This window comes from Chrysoperla carnea, chromosome 1, assembly GCF_905475395.1.
Source record: "Chrysoperla carnea chromosome 1, inChrCarn1.1, whole genome shotgun sequence".
Classification (NCBI taxonomy): domain Eukaryota; kingdom Metazoa; phylum Arthropoda; class Insecta; order Neuroptera; family Chrysopidae; genus Chrysoperla; species Chrysoperla carnea.
Window position 1 is genome coordinate 17585667 of NC_058337.1, and position 18916 is coordinate 17604582.

General features: G+C 29.0%; 1 protein-coding gene across 9 annotated transcripts in view; it reads right to left on the reverse strand.

Moving 5' to 3' along the window:
- The window catches only part of LOC123290869 (cAMP-specific 3',5'-cyclic phosphodiesterase), an 815770-nt gene that overhangs the window by 16986 nt on the left and 779868 nt on the right, over window positions 1-18916 (reverse strand). Inside the window, exon 1 of one of the 9 annotated variants that reach the window (XM_044871281.1) lies at window positions 1771-2832. The exons of the other annotated variants lie outside the window; for them this stretch is intronic. Coding sequence (XP_044727216.1) covers window positions 1771-1925 — 155 coding nt within the window. The 5' untranslated portion in view covers window positions 1926-2832. Of the gene's footprint in view, window positions 1-1770; window positions 2833-18916 lie in introns of those variants that run through there. 9 annotated transcript variants of the gene reach the window in all.

The following is an 18916-nucleotide window of genomic DNA, read 5'->3' on the forward strand; positions in this document are numbered from 1 at the left end:
TAATCGGTAGCAAAGAGATAAATACTAAATAACTGGTTCTTTTTTCCGTTTATTTAGACTTCGAAAACCTATTACAGATACTAAAAAGTAGGACAATCAGGACAATGACTATGACCGGTGGTCAGAGGTCAAATATAAGAAGCAGTTTTCGTTTATTGATAAATACTGAATACCTGGCATGTTTTTTCGTTCATTTAGACTTCAAACCTATTGAAAGGTTTGAAATCTATTCGGAATTTAGTAGAGTCGGTTTTCTCCTTTGAAATGTTTAGGTGTTAGTGTTTAGGTTGAAAACAAAGTGTAAGGAATTTTTTCGTACGATGCACGATTCTTGGAATGTTTTCTAAGAAAAAAACCAACATTGTAGAACACTGAATTTACGTGACAAAAAAAGTTGGAAAATTTAATGATCTATTATAACGAAAAAATTGGTAAATATATATTAATAAAAAATTAGTGATAATTATGATTCTTGTCATAAAATGTATTAAAAAAGATATAACCAGAAATCGTTTGTTCGAGATAGTGACTTATGTGGAATCGATTATTGTCCGGATCTGGTGGTTTTATTATCATTACTTGATTAATAGTCAATTTTACCCATTAACTGACCTAAAAAAACTTCTAAAAGTCAATATACTATTTTGAAATATTTAGCCGATAGAAGACACTTTTCTTTGGCTTATTTTCGAAGAAGCTGGTTGACTGACGATTCGATGATTGCTATAAGAATACTACAATACAATGGTGGTATTGTATTTTGATACAATGTTCCTAGATCGATATTATTTATAAAGATTTTGTTTTGGAAAAAGTGCACCTAAAAAAGTAAGTGACAATAGTTAAAATTTTGAAGCATATCCCTCCCCTTCTCCAGAAACAGTTAAAGGTCAATTTTTTGAACCAAATAAAGTTAATCAAGATTTTTTGCGTAATTTTACGTAATAAAAGACTCCTTGTGATTTTTTTGACAGTTTAATGTTTGGAAAAACTCCAGAAAAGTTATTTTCAAAGCTGAAATGCAATATATTATCTACATTTTTGTTTAATTTATATTAAATTTTTGTTAAATTTTTATTTAATAACAATCGAATCAAAAAATTAAACTATTGCGTATTAAAACACTTTTAAGAGTCCTTCATAACTTTTAACAATTAATCAATTTTTTACAATTAAAAATTGAGGCTTCTGTAATTACTCTTCAGAACTTTATAAAAGATGTTCAAAGATGATTTTAGATTTTGAAAAGCTAAAAAATTTAATTTATTTGCATTAATTTTCAGCTTTGAAAATAACCTTTCTGGAGTTTTTCCAAACATTGCACTGTTTATAACACAAAAACGGTGAGCTTTATTTGGTTCAAAAAATTGACATTTAACTGTTTCTGATGACGGGAAAGGATATATAAAAATTGAACAAATAGGGTTTCTGCAAAATTCCGGAATATTAATGTATAAGCTTTTCTGAACGCAAGAATCAATTGACAAAATGCGGTCCTCGGATTTAGCAAACTTAACTCTATCTAGCGCCTGCACTATAATTTAAAATTTACATACTGTTCTTTTCTATTCGACTTGTCAAGGAATCAATTTCATAAAAAAGCTGAAATCGATGAGAATCAACCATGAGTTGCCTACAAATACTCACTTTAAACGTTATTTTGTAAAAATTATACTTTTAAAAGTCATTAAGAAAAATGAATATTAAATTATACCACCTTTAAAAATAATTTACAAATATGAAAAGGAAATTGTTAAAAAAAAAACTTACAAATCACGCTTAGTACGTTCTTCCCAAAATTTATCCCAAAATGATGAACGATGTTTAATACGCAATACACTAGTGGATAACGTTCTTGGTAATGTATTTCCGTTATTGCCACCGCCTGGATCACCAGGTGGAGGACGATGATGTAAATCCATCATATTTGTTGTATTATCACTAAAATTAGCAGCTGTATTTATAATATTTGGGCTTGAACAATTACCGATACCCGCACTCGATAAACGTTTACGTATTGTAAGATGTGATGATGGTATAAAGAACTCATTGACTGGACTCGATGGTCCTGAACTAAATGCTAAACTATCATTGGATGATAATGCACAACACTGTTTCGAACAACATATCGGTTTATTACTACTAAAACTTGCATAGCTTTCCAGGCAACTAACTTCAGATTGTTGTTGATTGTTGTAGAACTCATTGTTATGTGTTAAACAATGTGGACATTTTGTATAAGTTTCTTCACAATAATGATTCGGTGCTGAGTATGGTGATATTGAACTATTTGAACCTGGTGATACTTCTTGATGCCAAATTGATGATGATGTAGGATATAAAGATGTGCCCGATGTTGCACGACGTACTACAGATGATGTATTAGGTAGACATAGATATGACCCTAATTGTTGTGTATCACTATCATCATATCTATCTTTTATTATTGAACTATCTGATAAGTCGTTACACGATGCTCTTGTAATAGTTGTATTATTTTTAACTACTAAATCATTTGAATGAGCATCAAAATAACTTAATCGATTGTCATCTATTTCTTGATTAATTTGTCGATTGATTGCATCACTAATATTTATTTGTGATTCACAATGACGTTGTTTTATTAATGACGTGTTCGTTGTATTTGACGGTAACAAATCATCGGTTTTATTTAAAGGGTATTCGTGATAGAAATGAGATATTATTTTTGGAATTTTTTCTGAATGGTCTTCTTGTGATGATGATGGTTGTATGATGGTTGTTGTTGTTGTTGTGGAAGGGGTAAGGGAATGTCCTACTTGTTTTTTCACTTCAGCCAGGATTAATTTTTATTTTTTAAATGTTGTCATGTTTAGAATTTTTTTCACTCTGTTTTCCCATAATTAATAGTTTTTGTTAATAATTTCAAAAATTGTATTTATTTTTCTTTTTCATTGAACTTTTTTTTTGTTCAATCAATCAATTTTTACATATTAAATGATTTAGCCTAAGAAAAAATGTCATCAAAATTTTTAATATCTACTAAGTTTTTAGAAATTTTATCTAAATAGTACCTAAGTGCAAAATTTTTGGTAAAACCTATTTCGAAAAATTACGTTTCAAGCATAGTTATGAATGCTAATAAATTAGTTCTTGTGTAGTAGTATACGCAGTCATTGTTGCCAACTTTCAATTATCAAGCTAATTAAGCAGACAATAGAAAACCACTAAAAAAACCACTAGACAGGGATGTTAGCAGAATATTTTTCGACTTTTATCAAACAATTTTCAATAATTAGCATAAATTATATTAAAATATTTAATGATTTGTCCGCTAAAAATTGTTTAGGGAAAAAAAAGAAGAGTAAAACCACTAATTTTAATGGTAAACCACTGAGTTGGCAGCACTGTACGGAATTAATATCTTATCAAGAAAACCTCACTTTCTAGAATACAGTTGTACGAACACTCGAAAAAAAAACTCATTTTATGATATATTGCATTTTTTCCCACTTTGATTAGAATTTTCCAAATTTCCTACTTTTAGCTTCGTTCACTGCAGTAAAAAGAAATTTGCATAAAAGTAACTAATATTTTTGTTTATAGGAAATTATAACTGCCTGTTGGACATGCGATATTGTATAGAAGAAAATGCTCCAACGAAAATAGAAAATTTTGAAATTATTTCTTTAATAAGCGAACATTCTTACATTCAAAACAATTGGGTGTTGCAGAAATGATTAATTATAAAATGTAGGGTATCGTCAAAAAAAAGCATTGCAGTGGTCAAATTCACATATTCGAAAAATGTTTAAAATAATGCTTCGAATAATGCATACTTAGGTCTTTACCTCAGTTTGAAAATTATTATTCGAACAGATTTTTTTTAAGTTTAATAACTTTTAGATGCATAATATTTTAAGGGTATTAGATTTAAGGTCTCTTAATAGCAATATTTAAAAAACTGACCTTTATGATGACTTAAAAGAGACAAAAATTAGAAATAAGAATGTAAATAAAATTAAGATTGGAATATAGAGATTGATAGAGATGCTTATCTATAGTATAATATAAATATTTATGGGGACCCAATATTTATTATCTATGGATATTTGTATTAAGATAATTACAGAATTGCTATACATACTACCATGGAATCTTTCCTCTCTAAAACGTGGGAGTTTATTAACATTTTGTTTTTGGTTGAAAATTCTTTGAAGATATATAAGATACTATTTGGAGTATAAATTTTACGGTTGTATAATTTTTTAGGTTATATAGGCACAGTTGAATATCATTAAGAATATTAAGTATATTATATAAATATTGTTTTTCACGAAATTTCGTTATTTTCTTGAATATAATATAATAAAAATACAAATCATCTTAGTAAACAATTCTATGAAGCTTGTACCTCCTGAGATACGAACTTTCTAAATATTTCACTTTGATAAATCAAGTTATGAACTTTGATAATTCTGATAATTCAAGTTATTAACTTATTTGACTTGCCTACCTAATGATAAAATAACAACCTAGCTAAAATTGATTCCAGCCTGGGAATTGTTGATTTGTTGAGTAATGGGCCAAGTTTGGAAGCCAAGGCTGATCCATTATTGAATTAAAAGATAAAAAAAATGAATTTCATCCACTGGTCAAGTAATTTATTTTTGCGAGGATCGACAATTTTGATAATCTGATGGACACATAGTAGGAAGTAATGTCTTATTATTTTACGTGTACTATCAGTTTTTTTTTAGATTTATACAAAGTATCGTTCATTTAATACCGGGTGCTACCAGTAAATTTTTATAAACAGATAAAGACATTCAATTTGTTGATGATAAGCATCCTTGCATGTAATCCTGACGAATAATATAGAACACTGTACTTGAGTTATTTTACCGAGGCCAACATTAAAAAAAACAAATTACATTTTTAAAGCACACAGTTTAATTTAGGTGGTTCGATCTTTTATTTCTGATTTAAAATAACTTTAATTGAGCAAAAATATAGATTCGAATCAGTTAAATTCTACTATTAGGCAGGAAAACACACTTTGAAGTTCAAAAAGTTGGCCTCGGTAAAATAACTCAAGTTTATAACACATTCTTAAGTCTTAATTTTTGTTGTCAAATGAACCTTATTTTTCGTTTCGTGCTCAGATGGAAATGTAATAAAAACAAGTGAAAACAAACAATTGACTGAGTTGATTATTGAAATACCATGTATAGACAGTGTTGATTACACATTCGTTTGTTTTTTTTAAGCCGTGTAAGTAAAGAAAGATAAACAAACAAACTCATACATAATATGTGTAACGTATAAATTTAAAATATTAACAATAGGAACCTGTATACATACTATATAATGTTTTTAAGCTAATTTGCACCCTCACTGGTAAACAGTGATGTTTAATAGGTTGGCTGATAAGTCCCCGGTCTGACACATAGATGGCGTCGCTAGTATTAAATGCATATTATTTTTATATAGTACCAACCTTCAAATGATTCGTGTCAAAATTTGACGTCTGTAAGTCAATTAGTTTGTGAGATAGAGCGTCTTTTGTGAAGCAACTTTTGTTATTGTGAAAAAAATGGAAAAAAAGGAATTTCGTGTTTTGATAAAATACTGTTTTCTGAAGGGAAAAAATACAGTGGAAGCAAAAACTTGGCTTGATAATGAGTTTCCGGACTCTGTATTTTTTCCCTTCAGAAAACAGTATTTTATCAAAACACGAAATTCCATTTTTTCCATTTTTTTCACAATAACAAAAGTTGCTTCACAAAAGACGCTCTATCTCACAAACTAATTGACTTACAGACGTCAAATTTTGACACGAATCATTTGAAGGTTGGTACTATATAAAAATAATATGCATTTAATACTAGCGACGCCATCTATGTGTCAGACCGGGGACTTATCAGCCAACTGTTACGAAAAATGAAAAATGTTTATTTTTTTATAAGGAACATTTTTTACACATAAACTTTTGTTCTATATCTAACGGTTTACTAGACTTTGATTTATATCGCTCATTTACGAACTCGAGCTCACTTTTTACGTTCTGAGCACGCTATACAAATTTTAACTTGATATCTCCTTTCGATTTTTAATTATCGTGTCGACGGATGGATTGACTTATCAGTCGATTTTTCTTTTAGCTTCATCAGAAATTTTTGCTGGATAAACAAAACAAAAATTTTTGCAATATTAATATTTTGATGTGCTAAATTCACACAGCTAGCTATAAACATGTAAACAATGATGGGAAAATTTTGAATGAATGTATAATAAAAAGAATAAATAATATCATTATTAAAATGGATACAGCTATTATTATAAAATATTGTATTGTTTATATCAGCAGCGTAACATGGTGGTATCGGTGTTGCTTTTTTATTATATAATCAAGATAAATTTAATTTTACCGTTCATTTATTTCCAATTGTTTCATTATTATTCTAAATTATATTACAATACAATATAAATTAAAAGTCTATTCAAACTAGTTTTTTTTCATTAAAATTTATATGGTAATTTAGAGTTAGCTGAGGTGTAACTGCTTTTCTGAAGTATATGTCACACTAAGATCGGCCTTCACAACGGAAATTGAAGAGAGGCAAGCAATCTCTAAGTAATAAAATAATGTCCAATTACTTTCATCAAAATTATGTTTTTACATAGTGTGATCTTAACAAAGATTCTATATATGTAACTTCACTCCGTACAAAAAAACAAAAGTCAATGATGGGGACTGCCGACAGAAGTGAAAACTTAAAAACTTTGAAATAATAATTAATGAATAATTAAAATTCCACAAATTATAATTTTTTTTAAGTACGGTAACGTTTCGCTGTGGTTTTGTCTGATATTAATTATTAGGGGAGTAAATAAAAATAGCCTTAAAAAACATTTGATATTTATATGAGTTGCTTCCCTTTTTTCAGTTTTTTTTTTAAGTATTCGTACCCGCCAAAGCTTCTGGACGAAAAGTGTATAAACGCTCTTGGGTGTAAATGCAATGACCTTTAAAAGTTTCAAATCCATCCATCGATTACTTTTCGAGTTTTGGGGTCAAACATACTGAATGTAAAGTATACAGTGTGTTCATTTCAAAGAATTCCACCCTAAATATCTCTTGACCCGGTGTGACTATTGTTTTGAGTGAAAACAATACGACTTTTGTTACGAAAACATGACGATTCGGATTTCACCCCTAACTTCTCTAATTTTGAAGTTTCACCTTCACACTTTCTTAAAGGACACCTTCCACCTCATTAAAATATTTTGAAAGGGGATATAATTCTCAATTCAACCGTGATAAAAAAAAAAAAATGAAATCGATCGATTAGTTCTGAAGATATACTATACAGAAGATGTAAGGTATCCATCGTTAATAAATTTTGATCTGATGTGATAATTGATATAAATCGAATACCTCGATTTAGATATCGACGGGGAAGTTCAATAATGGTACCTAGAAAAATTTGAAAGGGCATGCGATTCTCTCTTCAACCATGAAAAATTAAATCGATCTATTGGTTCATAAGATAGTAAGGAAGGTATGAGTTATAAATAGGTATATACCTATATATAAGATACACCTACAGTGGATATAAAAAACTATTATAAATAGTAAAAAGACAACAGCAAATACAAAGTTCTCAAGCGATCTCCCATCCAAGTACTGACTGTACCTAATATTGCTTAACTTAATTGATCGGTTGTAAATTAGTTTTTTATCCGGGTATGTATATTACATGGTAGCTTCCGAGGTGACAATCCAAGTCATGATGACCATAAAATTAAATTTTTTCTACTATTATTATGATATAATCACTCAACGCGACTAAAGAGGTTTAAGCCTTTGCCTATAATATCAATAGTTTTTTCATTTATTTTTGATAATTTCTCAGTCTTAATGAATTTTATAATTATAGACTTCTCCACTAATTCACAATCAAATCACATTCTGTAGTAACAGAAACACATTGTAGCTATTTGTAAGAAATACAAACACGATAAACTGGTAAGTAAGTAGCTTTAGAACCGTAACAGAAGAAATGAATAAATTAAACGTAGATCTTCGAGGACAGACATGTATATTATAGGGACTCACCCATATTGACTATGTAAAAATAATGAAATAACGTGTACAAACTATGGAAAATTTCAAATATCTTAAGAAAATTGTTGTAGTAAAATATACCGCGTTACGATAAATTAAAAGGACCTATCATTATTTATACGCAGTAATGTAAGATGATAATGCTTAAATATTGACAAGTACTTTAAAAAATTAGCTTACATAATACGTAAATGAATGCAATATTTGAATTATGTTCGATTTCTTCGTAAATTTAATTTTGATTTATTAATAACATTATTTTATTATACCCTGAATTTTATAAGTTATAGTCATGTCCTAAGCATTTACAAAAACATACAAAGTTTAGTCCCAAGTATCTAACGCTTAAAATATTCATGTTACGAACAACATTTTGGTATAGGTGTTCATAAAACCTAATAAGACCATCTCAGGTTGTCTGCCTGTCTGTCCGTCTGTCAACACAACATGACAACTTAAAAACGAAAAGAGATATCAAGCTGAAATTTTTAGCGTACTTACGACGTAAAAAGTGAGGTCGAGTTCGAAAATGAGCAACATAGGTCAATTGGGTCTTGTATAAACGATTAGAGAAATAGACCAAAAGTTTAAATTTAAGAAATGTTTCTTATATATAAATATTAAAAACTTTCGTTTGAAGAATTTTTTAGTCAACATCACTCTTTACCTATGAGGGCGCAAACTAGATGGGAAATAATATATAGTATGCATACATGTATTGTAAATATTTTAATTTTATACGTTACATATATTATATATTTGTTTGTTTGTTTGTAGCATATACTATATCCACTGAGTAAGTGAGAAGAAAAACACTCTTATTACTCTGTGTGCAAGAGTGGCTATCTTTCTTTACTTACATGACGTAACAAAACGAATGATGACGTAATTCACACTGTCTGTACATGGTATTTCAACAACTAATTCAGTTAATTGTTTGTTTTCAATTGTTAAATTAATTAATTATTTCATTCAGGCGTGTATGATGTTAGAATTTCGCATACGTTATGCATTTAACTATTGTGAGTTCAAAGCTGAGGTTGGTTGGGGGGGGGTTATATCTAATTATATTATATATTTCCCTCAACAACATTAGTTTTAGAAAATAGTAAGTATTAATTAGAATAGAAAACTGTATCCTAATATTTAGATATTTTTGGAAAATTCTGAGCCACTTCATTTGTCACGATCGCGATGGTTTCTATTATGCTTAAAATCTCAACTTTCATATTTATTTCTAAGAAGCATTATGAAATTTAAAAATATGAATTCTTAAAATGAAGATTAACTAACCTCTTTGGCACATCCTTCTTTCAAACTCTCAGTATGGTTTCTCTAAGATATACAAGCTCACACGAGGTGAATATTTATTTAATACCGAAAGAAAATTAAATACGTTTTTGTGTATGAGATAAATGAACTAGAAAAAGAAAAGAAAAAAAGATAAATGTCAATACATAAATTTATATTTAAGACAAATCTTGACAAGAAAATATCTATCCTTATACTAGATACGTACATTATCCGACATATACAAAGTATTACCGCTACCATGTCTAGGTATATTTAAAGTGTTTAAACTGTCTTCCGTATCTCAAAAGTTATAATGCGACATTTTGACAAAGTTTATTATAATAGTACAATCATGGACTATAAAAAGTGGCCAAACTAAATATAGTTAAAAATAGGAAAGTGAATCTAATTTCGCCTTAAACCAACGAAGGTTCTATTAGAAAAACCAGTTATTTATTCAAATTAAGCGACGTTTCGACCACGTTTGGGTCATTTTCAAGCTACAACAAAAATTTTTTTACAATTAGTTTCCATTTTTACAAAATCACACTTTTTACAAAAAAATTTAAATTAAAAATTGTATAATACCTCTACTTGTTAACATTGCTTATTTCTAAATTTAAATTTTTTTGTAAAAAGTGTGATTTTGTAAAAATGGAAACTAATTGTAAAAAAATTTTTGTTGTAGCTTGAAAATGACCCAAACGTGGTCGAAACGTCGCTTAATTTGAATAAATAACTGGTTTTTCTAATAGAACCTTCGTTGGTTTAAGGCGAAATTAGATTCATTTTCCTATTTTGAATTTTTATATACCAACGCAATTAGAGTCCTTTTACATCTAATTTAAATATAGTTAAATTTTTGAGATTATTTTTGTATGATATTAGTATATAAACTAATTAGTTAAAATAACTATTGAAAGTTTGAAGATAAGTGTTATCTTAAGTTGTTTACGGAAACCTTAAAAACGAAAAAAAAATTCCGTCCCTGCAGCCCTTTGGGGTACCGCAGGGTAGCGTTCTGGGTCCAACTCTCTACTTGATTTATATCGCGGAGATCCTTTCTTTTGCAGATGATCCTGCTACATTATCCGTAGTATCGATCCAAATGTAGCTTCTCAAAAGCTATAAAGTACTATAAATAAAATACAAAAGAGGCGTAATCAAGTAAATGAAACAATTTCAGTTTTCCACAGACAAACGAAGTGAAATACTTGAGAATTCACTTAGATAGAAGGTTAACTTGGCGTAAACACATCTGGACTAAGAGAAAACAATTAAATTTAAAATTTTCTAAGGTTAACTGTTTATTAGGCCACAAATCAAGGTTACCATTAGACAATAAAGTGCCAGTGTATAAAACAAATCGAAAATCTCTGTGTAGTTATAGGATCCAACTATGGGGAACTGTTAGCAACAGAAACATTGAAATTCTTCAACAGTTTCCATCAAAAGTGCAACGAGCAACTAGAGAATTTCCCTGGTATGTGCGTAATGACGACATTCACCGTAGTCTTGAAGTGCCCACAGTGCGTGAAGAAATTTCGCGGTTCAGTGAAAGTTACTTGCCTAGCCTTGAAAGGCACCCAAAGGTTGAAGTGACCAGTCTCTTAGACAATAGTGAAAGAGTAAATAGACTAAATAGACATAGCTTACTAGATTTAAGATTTAAATTTAAGTAAATAATTTTTAGGTGTGTAATAGTTTAGGTGACTACCAGTGGGTAATTATATTATTAATATTACTATTTATAGTTCCCTTAGGAACCGATAGTAGAATATTAGGATACAAAAAATAAAGAAAATATAGCCATAAATAATTAATATTTAAGAAACTTTCTGAACCACTAAAAAGCTTTAAAGAGCAAGTTTCATGAGAAATATGTCCCTATATGATGCTTTTCGTGTGGACTTTAACTTAAGATTGCAGTAATATAGTTTATAATCATGTAAATTTGAAAGATATAAGAATATATGTCATATTTGGGTACTTTTCAAAAAAAAAAGCTAAGAAATATTAGTTAATATGATTACGGTGACAAAAAACTAAAATTCTAACTTGAAAGAGTTTAAAGTTATGGCACAGACAATAGAAAAAATTTATTAACTCTGACCTAAAAATTTTTAGCAAAGTGCTAAAAATTTGGTTATAGGTAGCTGTAAAGATGTAAAAAATAGCATATCAAAGCTGCTGTCTTGTGGAGTTTGAGTAAAATTGGTTAATGAAACTTAAAAACAATACTAAAAAGCAAAAAAATTATTATAATAAAAAGTTAAATTTAAAAGTTGTATCTGACATAATTTGCGCATTTCATTTTTATTCGACTTTTTAGCATCAAAATTGGGAGAGATAAGCATAATAGCTACTTGTTACGATAGGTACAATTTTCCTGTTATTATGTTTCTGCCTTGCAGTTGAATAAAAACTTTGCAGTTATATAAAAACGTGAAGGTTTCAGACAGAATAGCTGAATTCTCGAAGAGCTCCTGGCAATAACTGTTTGAAAGAATTGTAAAAGATGGAATGATTAACTGTTTTTTTCCATTTGGAATTCTATGCTCGTATCATGCTTCCATTATATTCGAGCAAAATATACCGAGAATTAATTCGATATTTATTTAACGACGATATAACTGAAAGTTATAGTTGTTTTATAATTAATATAAATTTTTTTCGAACAGTATTTACTCTTGCAAAATAGATTTTAGCTATTCTTAAAATGAATGAAGGCCAGATATAGTGTAAACAAATTAAGTTTTCATTGTTGATAATCAATATTAATATCACAATTCCGATATAGATAAAATTCAGAATATTTGTATGAACTTTATTATGTAATTCTAGGCTTTACAATATTATTATAGTATATAGGCTTTCATCAACATTAAAAATGTTGAATAGGATCAATATTTGAATGCAAATGTTTCATTTTCATTATAAACAAATAACATTGCATTCATTTATATCAATGATACATTATAAATACAGTCAGTAGGTGCAAGAATACGAGACTTTGTCATTGAACATTCAAATCAATGGAAATCAACGATATCCATCTACTATTGACAAATAATATGTATTTGTTTATCTCTATATATTATAAATGCGAAAGTAAAGATGTTTGTTTGTTTGTTTGTACAGCAATATAGCTCATACTTCAGAATAACACATGAGTTATAATTTATAAAGATATAATTAAAAAAATAAAATAAAAATAATAAAAAAATTAAATTTAATCTGACATTTACTATTTTAAATTTTGACAGAAATTTGCAATTTATGGTTCAAAATGATGATTATAGATAGAGCAGATCTTTAATCATCATTTTGAACCATAAATGTAAAAATTTAAAATAGTAAATGTCAAACCATTCATGGCCAAATTATCTGTTATACTCAATGAATTATGACTATTTTACATTTAACATAATTGAAAACTGTGCACATCAAGAGAGGTGGAGGCTGTAAAGCGGTGTTTTTTTCTTTCAAGCCCAATGAAACGGGCGGGTATCAATCTAGTTGAACATACAAATTATCATCTATATTAAGTTGGCGGACCATTTTTCGAATTTTCCAACTTTTCTATACCTTGTGTTCAGTTTACATCTAGGTATAGGCCTACCACGAGTATGACAGAATACAAACGGTAGGCAATGCATCTAAGAAAGAGGTGTTATAGACATGTGTCGAAGCTTCGATTTGCGTTGAGTTAGTTGTAAGACGGTTGGAGTTGTAAGGCATACTTTTGCAATTTCATACAACATCTATAATGCCTCTTACTTTGACGCATTGCTTAACCCATGTACTCTGTCATACTTTTTAGAAAATAACAGAAAAATAATTATTGCATTCGAGAACAGAATAACGCATTCTAGGTAGGTTTTCAGAAACAGAAAATAAATGTAAATGTTCCTATAAAAAATAATAAGTCTCATTCTCTAGCGTTACCGGAATAGATGTAACTCTGTGTTTCTGTGACGCTTGAGAATAAGACCCTTGTCTCTAAACTATATACCATTCATTCTCCTGAAACACTAGGACTATAGTGTAGGACTATAATATTCTGGTAGACTTTTGTGCGAACATTATTCCCGAAGATATAGTAATTTCAAGTCAAAGTGTTAATTTCGCTTTGATTATTACTAATTAATAAAAGTTTGTACGACAACGGTGAATAATAATTTTTTTAGAGAAAAGAAAAACTTTGCCAGCGGTAATATAAGTTTTCAGGCGCAAACAGCGTTCACTTTCTAAGATTGTTAGAATTAATGGACAGTTTTTTTCCACAGGTTCCATCCTCGATATCATCTCGTGGTTGGAGATGATAATAATTTTTGAGCTTTATTTTCAAAAAGTTGAAAACGGTTAGTTTCGATTGAGTTGTTGTATAATTTTTTTTAAATAATTCTATTGTGAGGAAATTTTGTGCCGATAAGTGTAGGTTGGTTGAAAAACTTTTTTTTTATTTCCTAACCACGAACTATCATAGAAGAATGTTTAATATAATAAATGATATGACACGTATTCGTCCTCACTACTTTATGCTATTATCGTTAGTCTATAATGTTCACAACGGTTATGGTTTACTATATGTATTAGTGATGTGACGAATATTCGCAATTTGTTTAATATTCGGTTTCATATTCGCAAGAAACGATGCTAATGCTTTGCAAAGAACTAATAAGATTTACATTTTTTATTTACTTGGATATTTGAATAAAGAAATGATTAATAATAATTTATAAAAATAATAATTCCAATCAAAACAAACTGAAGTTTGGTGTTTTTAATGGATTTATAAGGTTTGTTTTTAATGGACTTATAGGATGGACTCATATGTAATAAAGAATCATATGTATTAACTTAATACATAACAATTTACGTGCGTTTCATTTGAAAATTAACATTTGCATTCACGAACATTGGAGATTAACAGTCGCAATCGTATTTGGGAATGTACAAAATACAGCATTCGTCCCCATTACTAACATGTACATGATATATTGTAGACTTAAGAAATATTATCTATCAAAAATACATAATATATATTATCCTATTTTTAGTAATCTGAAGTGTTTTTGTAGTATAACATATTTTTGTCAAGTTTTTAAAATTTTGATTGATAAATACCGCTTAATTTGAATAATTTTTTTTTGCATATAAGTGATTGCTGATAACATACCTACTCCCTCACGATATTTGACACACGATTTTTAAATTTTCGTTAATAAAAGGTTGCGAGGAGAAAAAAAAATTTAGGGCCTTGAAAAGTCTTTTTTTAAATATGAAAATGTTTTAGCCATAATAAAATAAATACCTACTGAGCAGACATCTAATGATTTAAATATGAAATGGAAAGTAGATGTAAACAATATCTTAGAATAGATAATAAAATGACATAAAAAGGGAATTTCTACTAATTGACTTACGAAGTGGAGTTGTGAATGATATAAAATAGATTGTATGCTCTATGTTTTTTGTTTGTTTTATACCCTGGAGATAGGTGTCGTTTATTTCCTCTTGATTCGCCATTAAAATCCAATATTTGGAACTTTTCAAAATTGTTCATGGAGAATAATGAAGTATTTTATTTAGCCTTATTATTTACCTTGATTTTGATAAGTTTTTTTTTTCAGGTACGGTTATTGCTTACTTGCTATTGAATGAACTTACATAATGGCTATTGAATGAAAAATCTTATTTCTTTTATCATTGGCATCTAGTGTATGTACAACAAGCTGACGGTGTGTTTTGACAACTTCAATAATTCCTCAATAAATGCCTTTCGGTATTTTCGAGAAGAAAAATTTTTGAGAAGACGAGAAATATCAACTGGAAAAAGGACTCGTACATTCTGTTGACCTTAAGCCAAATTTAATTGAACATTGTGCGAACTCATTTTCTACCAAAGTAAAACTTATCGTCAAAAAAATTTCGTTATCAAAAGTGTGAAAAACTTTTAAATTTTATTTTGCATCCTTTTCAAAATTCCGCCATGAAATGTTTAAATATTGATGATACGAAAAAAATTTTGGCACTGCACAAGTGAGGCTTCCGAACGCATGCAACATTAGGCGTTGCTATTAAGGCGGAAATAAGGACTTGTGTTGCGTTCTCCATTCTGGCCTTATGTGGCTATCTTATTCATACCAAACGGGGCATTCGAAATGCCTCATTCAACGCTTATAAAAGCCTAACCGAAATTTCTTGCCGGGCACAAGTTTGGCTTCTGAATGCATGCCACATTAGGCGTTCCTATTTAAGCGGGGAGGTGGAGATGCGTTCTTTATTCAAGTCTACTAAAACCTTAATCGAAATTTCTAGTTGGATAGGTGTTCAAAAAAATCACCTTATTAGTCCAATTCCGTTTGCCCGCCTGTCTGTCCGTATGACCGTCCTTCTTTTCAATAACTCTAAAACGAAAAAAGATAGCAAGCTAAAATTCGTAAATAAGAAACATAGGTCAATTAGGACCGTAGGAACCATCTTGTAAACCGTTAGAGAAAGAAAAATTTTCTAAATTTTCGATAACTAGAATAAGTAAAATTGGTTTTTTAAGTTTTATTAAAAATAATGCATACACTGATATTCAACATTGTCTACACAGCGTATTTCAACAATTAGCTCAGTCAATTTTCACTTGTTATAGATTTTCCATTTTATACGATAACGATACCGTTGCTTATTTGGTTCATATAATCAATATTTAACTATTAACTGTTTAATCATGAAATCTCTTTACTAAAGTTTTAGTTTAAACGAACTTTGTTAGAGAATTCACGCTATAATATGGTAACATATTGAATTGAAAAACGTCATAAACACTCCAGTCTACCTAATTATATAATATGATTGTGTTTGTGTGGGTTGTGATAGGTGACATGTACATACATGAAAAGTCACGTCAATGTTATATTATGTTTATAGTATTTAAAGGTTTGTACACGTTTTCTCTCCAGTAATCCAATTTATTTCATTCAATATATATTTACAAAGTTAACGTTTAATATTATTATTTGTTACTGTAAAAAAACTCAAATAAATAAGAAACCGAAAATTGATTTAATATCTGTATAACATGAGTTTACTCATTTAATTTATAAATTCTTATACACTCTGTCTTAAAAGTGTGGGTATAGCTAAACAGCTGAAAATAATTGAAATATAAGAAAAAAAATGTTTCAAACAATATTTTTTACCAAAGGATCCGAATTTGTAATAAATATACAAGCAAAAAATTAAAAATTAATTTGGTTATAGGTAGCTGTAAAGATGTAAAAAATAGCATATCAAAGCTGCTGTCTTGTGGAGTTCGAGTAAAATTGGTTAATGGAACTTAAAAACAATACTAAAAAGCAAAAAAATTAAAGTCAAATTTAAAAGATGTATCTGACATAATTTTGCGCATTTCATTTTTATTCGACTTTTAAGCATCAAAATTGGGAGAGATAAGCATAATAGCTAGAGTTCGTACAAAACGAAGTGGCACCGAGTAAGAGAGAGTGTAGATACGAGTGCACATACATTTACATCATACACTCTCTCTTGCTCGGTGCCACTTCGTTTTGTACGAACTCTACTTGTTACGATAGGTACATTTTTCCTGTTATGATGTTTCTGCCTTGCAGTTGAATAAAAACTTTGTAGTTATATAAAAACGTGAAGGTTTCAGACAGAATAATTCTATGGTGTTAAGAAAAAGCGATCATGCGCTACCATTCTTCGCGTTATTGTGTTCTCGAAGAGCTCTTGGCAATAACTGTTTGAAAGAATTGCAAAAAAATTAACGAAAAATTATTTGAACAAAAAATTTTACCAAAATTTCAAATAGCTAGATAGCATCTGTTTATTTGAATTGTCTCTCTGGTATTAATTAAAAAGAAAGACTTATAATAAATTAAGAAAAATTTACCGATACTGGTTGCGCGAGTCATTATTTAACATATTATCCTATCATACAAAGGATACGTCCTTAAATGCACGCGTGAAAAAAATTCAAAAATTCACTTGGCTTGAAACTGTGTATGGATGTAGCATGCATGCATTTTGTTACAGCGAAATTAAAAAAAAAAAAAGTGAAAACAAACAAACAATGGACTGTGTTAATTGTTGAAATACCATGTGGAGACAGTGTTAATTACTCTGTCACATTACACATACCTATATAAATGTCACACATATATAACTGATATTCCCATATAATACATACTATACAATTTGCGCTCTCGCGGGTAATTACTGATGTTTACGAAAAAAATGTTTCACCCAAAACTTGTTTATTTTTTTATAAGGAACATTTTTTACATTTAAACTTTTGTTCTATCTCTAACGGTTTACAAGATGGATCCTATGGACCCAATTGACCTATGTTGCTCATTTACGAACTCGACCTCACTTTTTACGCCCTGAGTACGCTGTAAAAATTTCTGATTGATATATTTTTTCGTTTTTGAGTTATCATGTTCACAGACGGACGGACGCACAACCGGAAATGGACGAATTAGGTGATTTTATTAACGCCTACAACAAAAATTTGTTCGTAGCATCAATATTTTTAAGCGTTACAAACTTGGGACTAAACTAAGTATCCCTTGATACATATTACATATAAACATGGAAAACCATTTATTCGAGAGATAAGAGTTAAAAGGGCTTTAAATGATAAAAAAATGACTGATAAGTAATGTTGTAAATAATATATTGTTTGTGTATTTACTTCGCAGGTTTATTTTCTAAATTAAGTTCGTTTGTTATTTGGTATCCGAAAATATAAAATTTAGTTTGTAATTACAGAAATTAGAGACTTTTCACAGTTGAAATTGAGAAAGTTTTGATCCGAAATATACATAATATCGATGAGTTTTTAATAGGTTATTAGTTTCGTTATACAATCAATAATATCATTTTTGTTGCGTAAAATAACATTCATAATATTTTATATCGACATATAAATAGCTCATATCTATAGGAATTAAACACCTACATTATAAATAAATATGTATGTTTCTATACACGGATATTAATATATTACAATTCGACCACACCTTTGTTGATAACGTAAACCAGAAATAAAGCAAAATGGCTATATATACCGTCAGAATATTCTATAACGTTTGTTTTGGACACTTTAATGAATTTAAGGACGTATGAGCATGGTAGTGGGGGCACAAATTTAAAAATAGATATTTTCAATTTTGATTATAAATTTATATTATTACTTGACGATATAAGACGAAAAGTAAGAATAAAATTTTTCGATATCTGGCTTAATTTTCAAAATAACGAAAATTGAAAATTTTGTTTAATTATTTAGCTTTCGATATTTCGAAAACCAAGACACATATCGAAAAATTTTATTCTTATTTTTCGTCTACATTCATGAAGTTATAACAAAATTCATCATCAAAGTTGAAAATAAGATAAAAATAATTTCAACCCTTAATCTACCCTGCTCTTACATCCCTTATATGGACGGTGACACTTAGTTTTTTTCTTTTCTAATTCATTGCTAAT